This window comes from Echiichthys vipera (genome assembly GCF_963691815.1).
Source record: "Echiichthys vipera genome assembly, chromosome: 11".
NCBI classification, from domain to species: Eukaryota; Metazoa; Chordata; class Actinopteri; order Perciformes; family Trachinidae; genus Echiichthys; species Echiichthys vipera.
Genome location: NC_139836.1, coordinates 28,772,891 through 28,784,037, shown reverse-complemented (window position 1 = coordinate 28,784,037; position 11,147 = coordinate 28,772,891). Strand labels below are relative to the sequence as shown.

The window sequence follows — 11,147 nt, the reverse complement described above, 5'->3', positions numbered from 1 at the left end:
TCTCCCCGTCTCTTCTTCTCTGTTGTTGGTGTATTTCTGTGGCAGTTACAGCGCCACACCCAGGCCTGACATGTGAACTACAGCGTTTTTAAGCCGGTTTCACCAGTTTCCTGTGGACGTAGAGATTTCTTGAGTCAAGACCGCGTGGACAGAAAACTTTTTAAGAATGACGGAGGAAAAAAAAGGTTGTTTTCGATCGTGGGGACGAACTTTTAGACTTCAGGTGCATTGTAAATGGGTTGTGCTGCAAGAGAAATCCAGTCCAGGGGCTGTTTCTCTCCACGTGCATCCAGATTTAATGGAGCTTGTACCCTGTTCAGGGCTCTGTTCTCTTCACCTGGGCTATTTCTCTGGCTACTTTGAGAACAGAGCTATGAGGTCTAAAAGGTTGTGGAGTGGTTTTGAGCGCAATCTATTCAATCAGTCACTCTTCTGTTTACCTTTGCAACCCTCAGGCAGTTAAAGCTTTCTAGATGTTGCTCTTGTACAATATCCATGGGTTTTTAGATCTGAATGTAGATTTCATGTATGTACAATGGAATATGGAAAGATTGTGTTGTACAAGGGATGCTGTGCTCAATATTTTGGCACGAGGAAGTATGTTAATAGTGTCATTTGTCACTTATCCAGTGAGATGATAAAATGAATGTTGTTGCTGGAGGACATTTTGTGAGGACAGGTTGTTGCCAGGAGGCAACACTTCTCGTCTATAAATGTGGTGACTATAGGACGGCTTATATTTAGCAATCAGATTCTGCAGGCTCCAGGGTCAGCACTAGGTCGGATTAATTTTTAACGTCAGTGTCTAGTCAGCAGTGGGGAAACTGCAGAACTGCTCACATACCATTTGTCCACGGATCATGTCCAGTCCACGATCCATAGTTTCCGATTTAAAACTGTAGAATCATTGTTTGGAGTTTTGTGATGGATGGGTTATTCAGTCTCATAGATGTCAGAGTTTGAAGGACCAAATAGAATATATCATCTGTGTGTTTTTAGCCTTAGGTGCTCAGGTGGAAGTAATGTAGGAAGTAATAACCGGTCAAGACAGATGGCCGTCCTCCACATAGCTGGGCCTGTCTGACGTTCCTGCCTGTTATAGTGAAGGTTTTCGTTGCCACCGTACTCTATAGGGGAATTGTTGGGTCTATGTAAATCATAAATAAGTCATAGAGTGTGTTCTTTACCTAGTTTGTAAAGTGTCCTGAGATAACTTTTGTTATGATTTGGCACTATAAATAAATTGAATTGAATTAATGACCATCATGAATTTTGTTTCCCAGTGATTGAACACCCAAGAGAAACTCTTGCACTCTCTTGCATTTCAGTTTTTTTCCTCATTCTGATCATGTCACCACAAGTATCCAAGACTTCATTTAAAGATAGGGTCCTGAACCACACTGTGATTGGACCAGCCTTACAAGAAAATGCAACCTTTACAGTGTGGATCATGTCATTATTCAACCATTGGCCTTAACATAACCTGTATCTCTGCTGTTGCTTGGACACTTTTCTTGTAAAGTATTTATATTTCTATATTAGAGCACAGGAAAGTGGGGAGAGAGGGGGAATGGCAGGTGTACTACCACTTATGTGGAAAAAGTGTCTCTGAAGGAGCTTTGTAAAGGTAAATATCCTCAGGTGATGTCACTAGAGTCAGTGTCAGGCAGCACTGAACACTACAGGTTTGAAAATGAAAAAAATGTTGTGTTAGCAAGAAGTGAGCTTACCAGACCAATCAGAATGGTATTTTGACACATACTGGCTGTAATTTAAGGTTGAATATATAGAATCTTTATTAAAAGCTATATTCTCATTTAAAAATAAAAATATGAAAAATTACACTCACGGGGCATTTTGAGGGGTACAGCAATAAAATCTATTCTGAGACTGTGGATGGAGGCTAGTACTGGTGTACTGAATAAGCGGCTGCATTTTCTACTAACTGCAGACAGAGAAGGGTTTACCTAACGAAAGGTCATAAAAGCATGGGTAACTCAAGATCTCTGGGGAGACATAGGCCTTTACCTTACCTTAGTCTTCACTGGAAAAGCTAGCTCTGACAACTGAACAGCAGGAGCCGTCAACAATCGCTACATGTGTGACTTCTCTTATCTACCTGGACAAAAAAAAGCCTTTTTAGAACAGTTTGGTCAAAGCACAGAGCAGTTGATCTTTATTATTTCTGTGGGTTCCGAGGCGGTAGAAACTTGTTCACTTGAAGCCCTCCATGAGAGAAGGTGACGTTTAGGTTCAGTTCTAAAGCTTCTCTATTCCCCATGATGTTCTTCAACCTTGACATTCCCAAAATGAGCAGATCCAAATTTTCCTCTTACCTTCCAATGAACTATGGTATTCTTAAATGTGCCCACTGCCTTTACACTGACCGCTTGATGTGGCCAATCCTCATTCATCTGTTATGTCCTTCCTCTGTGTGGCTGCTGTTGAATTTAGCAGAGATCACACACCCAGCAGCACAGAAAGGACCCAGGGCAGTCATGGTCCACTACAGAATGGAGTAGAAAAAAACAATCCCTAAGAGAGAAATAGAGAGCAATGAATCATCTGCCTGATCTTCTCTTCTGTAATTTATGACGAGTGGCTTTTTGGAGATGACTTATCAATCATGCAGAGCTTTATATAATCATCAAAGGCCGTGCCAACACAGTCAAAGGGTGGTGGGATAGTACTTGTGGAGGGGTGAGTATTTTGCCTTTCACCCTTTGTTCATTTGGACCGTCTTACTTTGTTTTCAGTGCCATGTTGTAAGTGTAAACAATGACATTAAAAAGCTGTTTTATGATCTCCTTTTTGATCAGCACATACTGTAGCTCACGCAGGGGTCGGCCCACCTCACTGCAAACGTTAAAGCTTGAATATGTAGAATCTTTATTAAAAGCTATATTTAAAAAAATAAATACACCCACGGGGCGTTTTGAGGGGTGCAATACGAAAGTATTGCTTTTCCATAAAAAGTATATTTAGTCTTAATTAATATTTTAAAAGTTTTGGACAGATTTGACAATGACTTTCTGTCCCGTTCTGTTTCCATTGTAGCAGCCAATAGCGTTGGGCGTTGCTGGTTGCCATGGTTGTCTGTTGTTGCTACAGAAACAAGAATCATTTTGAGTTGTGAGCTAGATAATGGATTCCACAGCACTCAAAGAAGGACTTCCAGCTGAAGACTGGGTGACGTTAAATACTGTTGTAAATTAATTGAAAAGTCCAAATGAGTGGTTCCCCTGTTTGATTCATCACTGACATGGAGCACGCTGATCTCTGACACACTGGCAAGCCTGGCAACCCGACTGCTGGAATTGTTTTTTGTTGTTGAGAATACGATCTTGAGACATTAGACTGAGGTGTTCTGCTCATTCTCCGTATTCAACCTTTAAGGCCTGCTGATGAATGCATAGCCAGTGATGGAGCGGTTCTCTTTTCCTCCTGCTGCTCTCGCTTTGGTTCTTCGGGGAATGGACAAGAAATAGATTGATAGCTCAGGTGCTAAACCCCTCAACTGAACACAAGTCTATGTGGAAGTGCCTTATGTTATATTGTGCTATATGACGGACTAAGCACTAAGTTCTACATTCAAACAAACGGTGAAAGAAGAATTGAATTCTCTTTTCAGTGATGGCACTCTCCTCACAGTCGACTTTAGGTTACAAACAAATACCGTGCTAACCCGTGTCCCAGACAGTACGTGAACATACAACATCCTCTCTTTGCAGTGGATCACTGTGACATGCTGAATAGCTGTCCTGAGGATGAACCAATGACACCTGGTGAAGAATGTGTGGACGCCGCCACTGACGAGTCCCTGCTGGAGACCAACCCCATCCAGTCACCGCTGCAGGTCTTTGCAGGCATGGGCGGCTTGGCCCTCATCGCAGAGAGGCTGCCCATGCTCTACCCTGACGTCATTCAGCAGGTGCGACACAGGGCCTGCCACACACAGGCATATGCATGGCAGATGAAAGTACCATTGAAGTAAAAAGAAAAGCATGTTCAGTTTTATTATGAAACCAAGGGCAATGAAATGCACTTCCATTTTATTGTGCATTAACTGTTTGGACCTACAGTAGTTACTGTTTTGGACTAAAAAATATTAATATGTTGTGTTTTAAATCATACTTGGTGGAAAACATCATTACCTGGAACAAACAAAGGGGCCTTTAACCCTGTAAGTTCAAGGACAGAAAAACATCAGACTATCCTTCACACACAGCAAATTCTTGTCATCCTCAATGTGATGAAATCATTTTGGCATTGATACTTACTTTTGTAGGGCCTTTTTAATCTTTTTGTTTAGTTTTATTGTTTTCCTCTTCCAGTAGGTTGTTTTGCTGGGACTGTTTTGTTGTGTTTGATAAGAGTAAGTATGCCACAGATGTATATTAGTGAAGGACAAATTATTTGCAGTTCAGCTCTCACCTCATTTTCTAAATTTGCTCAAATTGACAGGAAATATCATGATTTCTTTTTTTAGGATGGTATTAAAAACACACAGTTTGACAAAACAAAAACATCTAAAAGTCTATGGCCCGTTCCATAAAGCGAGTTTACAAAATAAACCAGGCTATTCCAGTTAGCCTGACTCTTTTTCACTTGAATCTGTTCCATAAAGCAAATTCAACATTGTTCAAGCTGAGGTGCAATGGCAACTTTTGCTGGGAAATTGGTTGAAATGGATTCAAATCAAGTGAAAAAGATTCAGTCTTGCCAAAATAAGCCTGGCTTATTTAGAAGTCTCTCTTCAGGTCCATATATGTTTATTTTTATGTTGGGATCTGTTCACAGGTCATCCCAAGGGCTTCTCAACAGGGAATATTTCTGCTTACCCAGTCATCTGTGACAGTAAACTGAATATTAAGAGTGATTGTTGAACAAAACAAGATGTTTCAACTTGGGTTTTGAGGAACATATGTTTTTACTAGTGGTTGACTGAAGACTTTTCATCAGCAAATTTTGATGACATTTTGAGAGCAGAGCGGCTGATATATACTGTTGATATTGTGTTTTTTTGCATCTGATAAAATACGACAATTTAATAACAAATGAGACATCAGATTGCTGAGCTTTTTATTTTATTTATTTAACAGTGTTATTGTCAGCATTGTCTCTGATCGAATCTGATTGGAGTGGGGTCTGTTTTAGTTTTTCGAGTAGGTCCAGCTGGTTGAAGTCTTGTGTCTGCAGACATTTGTCTTCATCGGCCGAGTGAAAGCAGGCTTTGGCTAATGCAGATTATCTCAGAGTAATCAGAATCGTAATCTGTATTTTACATTTACAGTACGTGAAGAAGCAGCCTCTTGGCCACATCATAACACTGCAGATTCCCTGCTCTCTTAAATTCACCTGTCAGCATAGTGTCATATTCACTCTCCTGGATGGTTGTTCACAGGTCAGCGCCCCTGTGGTGCCCTCTGCAACGCAGGAGAAGCCCAAGGACAGCGACCAGTTCGAGTGGGTGACCATCGAGCAGTCGGGTGAGCTGGTGTACGAGGCACCAGAGTCCATTGCAGCCGAGCCACCGCCCATCAACAAGCAGCAGTCTCAGTCATCCTCGTCATCATCCACTTCAGTGCAGACCATGTCACCCATCCCTGCCCATTCTCTGGCGGCTTTTGGCCTGTTCCTGCGCCTGCCGGGGTATGCAGAGGTTCTGCTGAAGGAGAGGAAGCATGCCCAGTGTCTGCTGCGCCTGGTGCTGGGTGTCACAGACGATGGAGAGGGCAGTAAGTCTGAAAGCACTACAGAGCTGCCAATACTCATTCACTTCTACAGAGTTCTTTATCCTCTGTTCTTGTGTTTCTAGTGCCTGACTCTTGTCTTGAATATTAATTATGTCTTTTATGTTTCTGTGGGCCTGAAAGCACACAGTCTATTACCGCTCTGGCTTATTCGAACAATAGTAGCTTGAAAGCATTTACACTTGAAAGCATTTCCACCAATAATAATGAACTATTGTTCGCTTCATTATTATTGGTGGCAATGCTTTAAAGCATTTCCAACTTATGTTATCCAAATCTTTATTATTATTATTTTTTTCCTTACAAATAATGACAAACATTACAAACAAAATAAAAGTAAATACTAAATACAATTTAGTTGAAAACTGTCACATTGAGAAATCTGTTATTGGCATACCAGTAAATCCCTCTTGAAACCCAAACCAGAAGAAAGTGCCTTAGTCTCCAGATTCAGCTGTCCTCTTTGGCATCCTCTTAGGTCATATCCTGCAGTCTCCATCAGCCAACGTGTTACCCACTCTGCCGTTTCACGTGCTGCGAGCGTTGTTTAGCAGCACTCCTCTGACTACTGATGACGGCGTTCTGCTACGACGCATGGCTCTGGAGATCGGAGCCATCCATCTCATCCTGGCCTGTCTGTCAGCTCTCAGCCACCACGCCCCCCGCAATCCCAACGCCAGCACCAGTGTGTCTGAGGTATGGCCTTGAACATGCACCCATACAAACAGTAATGATATTCATAAAAAATTGAGTTGAACACAGTTGTTCCCTTACGTTTAGCGGCCTCTTTAAAGACGTAAAGACAAAACCACACACAAAAAAAGTTTGGCGTCTGTATTATGTTTTTATATATGTATGTGTATTGATATTGTACAGCACGTGTGTGTATAAATATTGTTTATTTATATTGAACTTGACATCTTTCAACCTACACACTTTACATTGTGACATCAGTGAAATACGGTATTTTAAATAATGATTCTTTACTGAAGCCGACTGTTTTACCGTTGTAGTAGATCAAGCCTTTTCAGCCTTGCAGTTTTCAAGCCTTTCATTATATAGGACAGACAGGAAATGGGGTGAGAGGGGGGGGGGGGGGCATGCACCAAAGGGGCGCAGTTCGGAGTCTGACCCGCAGCCGCTGCCTCGAGGACCTTCAGCCTCTTTACATGGGGCGACATCTCTACCCACTGTTCCACCGGCCGCCCCAGATCACATATATTTTAATCTTATGGACAGATGTGAGTAAACCTCCACATCTTTGGCTGATGTGGAGGTTTACTCACAGTTGTCATATTGTCCCTACTTTTAACCCTACTAGGACTTTAAGTGAAGTTCTGAAAGTAAATGATAAATAGACTGCATTTATATAGCGCTTTTGTCCAAAGCTCTTCACAATTTGAACAATAGTGAACAATTTGGGGTTCAGTGTCATTCCCAATGACACTTGTGGGCAGGACATTGGTCAATAGTACACGGACTACAGACGGAAACCAGAACATTCCACTACCCAAATCTTGTGCCCTTCCTATAGATTCTACATTCATATGCAGGATCTGTATATAGAGATTAGCAAGAAACCTACCATGGATAGATCTGAGGGATAACAAGATGATGAATGGAATTGAGAAGATAACAAATGTTGTTCTGCTACGCAAATTTAGATTTTATCGTCAATCTTTGCATATTTCTTGTGAAATACTGAAAGAGCTGACCTTTTCAGGCCTCCATCAGTTAGGCAGGTGAAAGATTCTGAGAGGTTCAGAGGGGCAACCTGAACTGCTTATAGACATCCAACCTGTGTGGATAAAGTCTAAAGCAGACATTGTTTCATTTTAATTGGTCACAAACTAAAAGGGTTAAGAAACACTGCCCTAAGAGACCCGAGAGATTTTAAGTTTGGACTGACTGTGGGTGTGAATGTATCCCTTAATATATTTAAGATGCTTGAAATAGCTAATGATATCTTCAAGGAAACTCCATGAAATGAGGATCTGCCTTGTTTTTGTTTTTGTGGTAACGCATCCAGTTTCAAGCTAGCTCCCTGTCCCCCTCTGTGTGTGAATTTATGGAGTTGTCAAAGCTGAGGACGGATCATGGGGCAGATGACTTGAATGTGAGGTAAAGACTTAACAAGGTGTTGGTGGCTGTCCTTTAGCCCCCAATCCATGTGCTGCAACAGACGTGAGAATAAGACATAGACAGCCAGTCTGTTGAATATAAGACATACCCGTCCCAAAAAACGGCATGTTCCGAGAGAGTAGGCTTTTATGTTGAAGGACAATGTTGATATTTTAAGGCTCAATTAGCTAATTAATGTCAAGATCAGAGAATAGTTGCCAGTGTGCAGTGCTGAATTTCACTGATCAGTCAAATGCAACATTTGCGTTACTATGCAGCAACCATTTTAATACTCTTAACACTTTCCTTAAAAACATAGAAGGGCAGTATACAAACTACATATATTAAATGGCTCATAAATCCTCTCCAAGGGACACATGTTCGGTCACCTGGTGGAGTGTGTGCACCATACTGAAGGCTGAGTCCTTACTGCAGCAGCTCCGGTTCCATTCCAATCCGCGGCCCTTGCAAAACAAAAAAAATCCCCAACTCAATCCCATCCTTCTAACCCTATACTTTATCTCATATGTTGACAGCCGCAGATACCCAGTTGTCACGGTGCGGGGACCAGTGAAGAGCAGCAGCTGTACTGGGCAAAAGGAACTGGTTTTGGTACTGGATCCACAGCTTCGGGCTGGGACGTTGAGCAAGCCCTCACCAAACAACGGCTAGAAGAGGAACATGTCACCTGTCTACTGCAGGTAAGTCTACTCATCAAAGCAAGATTTTAGAAATATGGTTACTTCACAGAGTATTTGTAGCCCTTTAGCTTTACCAAGGACTGTAGGAGTTAACACGTCTACACATTGTGTTATATTACAAACAATATTATGTATATGTATTTATGTATGCATCTGCCTGTATCTTTGGCCTATTTACTCCAAGGGTTTCCGCACCTTACCTCTGGACGGAGATTCAAGGTCCCAAATTGTAGAACAAACTCATATAAAAACAGTTTTGGGATTGAACTTGGCAGGTCAGCGTGCATTTCCCGAAAGTGGTTCATGGCTTGTTGACGGTAGCAGACTCCATTTAGTGGTCACTGTTGGCAGAATCAGAAAGACTTTAATAATCCCAGGGAGAAATAGTTTAAAGTAGGCGAGCTGAAAAGAGGCGAGGGACTTGGGAGTGCACAAAACAGTTGAACTGAATCCTACATAGCAGTCAGGGGAGCATGCCCATGGACCCTCTTTTTTAAAGTTCCTGGTTTAAGCTCCCCAACTTGAAAAGTACTATATGAATGCTGTCCATTTATAAGTGCCTCTTGAATAAAAGTACCTTAAATGTCTTAATAACAATCAACACTCCTGAACAGGGAGTTAGTTCATAGGCAATTGTACCATGATAACATAGCATGGTCAAATACAGAGATTGTCCCAGTTTGGTCATTTAATTTGTCGTTTTCTTACTCAAGGAAAGCCAGATCACTTCTTAAAGTTTAAATCTTTATTATAAAAACAAGCAAAGAATTTTCTGCTTGACCAAAGGTTCTCTCTGGGGTCAGTCATCCGTTGCTGCAATCAATGAGCCAGAAAGAGCGCAGAGAGCCCTCCCTTCACAAAGAATTTATACAGCAATAAAGTTCATTGGGTTTTTGTGATTGGTTCAGAACGTTGCTGAGGCAGTCTCTGGTTCAGGCTTTAAAATTTCAGTCACTCCTAGAGGGACTCTCATTCATTCACAAGTTGAATCCTCTGCTCCCTGGTCACACAGTTCCTCCACTGAACCCCCAGTTCCTGTAGAAAGAACACTCCCTACTCTGTAGCACCCCACCTCCTGGGGGGCCAACCCCTCTCATCCTACTGCACCTAGTTTTAACCTGGAGCTCATCAGCAACATTCTTTAATTATTCCATCTGTGTTAAAGTGATGATAATGTGAAAGCGTGCTAAATCATTTTTATTTAACTTCTGTATGTGCACAGTGAGTAATAACAAAACTTCAATTGTATTGTGACAAAATCAAACACTTCATGTTTAAAAATCCACACAAAAGTCTGGACTTTCATGTGTCAGTTTAAAAAAGGTAGTCGTGTTTTATTTCTCATTCATCTTACAGTATGTCTACATTGTTTTGTTCACAAGGTCTTGGCAAGCTACATCAACCCAGCAGGTTCCAGCAGCTGCCACAGTGCCGATGCCTGTTCAGCAGACAGCAGATCCCACAACAGCTCAGCACTGCCAGCGGTGCTCCAGGAGCTGTTGAGTCAGTCCTGCCTCATCCCTGCCATGTCCTCCTACCTACGCAACGACTCAGGTAGGACACAAAGTAAAAGGATGGCACTGTGACATCTGGCAGGCTGAGAACAATAGCAGCCGCTACCAGACCTTACCGCATTTTACATTGGGTGCTACTGGTTGGCTAAGGAGAAATGTTTTAAAAGACCCAGAGCATGAGGCAAAGTCCAAAGTTGGAAATGTTACTACTACAAAAAAAAATGTATGATCGATCACCTGTCAAACTGCAGTGGACAATTTATGAGGACCCGGTGTCCATGAAAGCAAAACTACATACCTTTTACATTCCCTATATCATACTGTGCCTTTAGCCGGTTCATCGTGACATGTGTTTCTCTACCAGAATGGGGATTAACCGGCACAAAAAAGGACATTGATGTTCCATTTTATACGGCAGAATCTTTAGTGACAAATATAACATGGATCACTAAACCAGATGACCAAAGCAGGGCCCGACCAATTTGGGGTTTTTGAGACTGATACCAGTTTTAGAGGGACATCTTCACCAATGACTGATATGACTGTGCACCGGTAAGACTCTGCAGAAGTACTCTGAAGACTGCTTTCCTACACAAATAACTTTATAATAGAACACAATCATACATTATACGTACAATATATTACACTGTCGGCTAATTTTAGAAATGAACACTAGGAAAATACAGAAAACATTTAAAAAAATGGTTAAATAAACATGTTCAGTATCATGCAATTTGTAACCATTTAAATTAAGAATAAATACAGTATATATATATATGGTTATATGTCACCATTTCTAAATAATCCAAGCATTGTTCCCTGCATTTTATGTGATAGGCCAATGCTCATATAAAGGCGTCCGACAAAACTAACAGTCCCAACAGTCTCTCAACAGGCTCTGGGTAAGTTTGAGTTTAGACTGTTTGGTCAACAGCTATTAAAAGGTGTGAATAAAATAAATGGATTAGAATATCTCTCAAAATCTGACCGAGAAGAGTTGTCTGTGGAGTTCTGCTCATGATATGAAGTGCTGCCAGCTGGAGGCCTGTGATGCTGAG

At 41.5% G+C, this 11,147-nt stretch overlaps 1 protein-coding gene across 3 annotated transcripts in view; it reads left to right on the top strand.

Annotated features, from left to right (window-relative positions):
• Positions 1-11,147, top strand: part of birc6 (baculoviral IAP repeat containing 6) — a 142,922-nt gene that overhangs the window by 69,898 nt on the left and 61,877 nt on the right. For all 3 annotated transcript variants that reach the window (XM_083922527.1, XM_083922528.1, XM_083922526.1), the window contains exons 60-64: positions 3,732-3,931; positions 5,405-5,738; positions 6,232-6,449; positions 8,411-8,575; positions 9,958-10,129. In XM_083922527.1, coding sequence (XP_083778653.1) covers positions 3,732-3,931; positions 5,405-5,738; positions 6,232-6,449; positions 8,411-8,575; positions 9,958-10,129 — 1,089 coding nt within the window. The remainder of the gene's footprint in view (positions 1-3,731; positions 3,932-5,404; positions 5,739-6,231; positions 6,450-8,410; positions 8,576-9,957; positions 10,130-11,147) is intronic.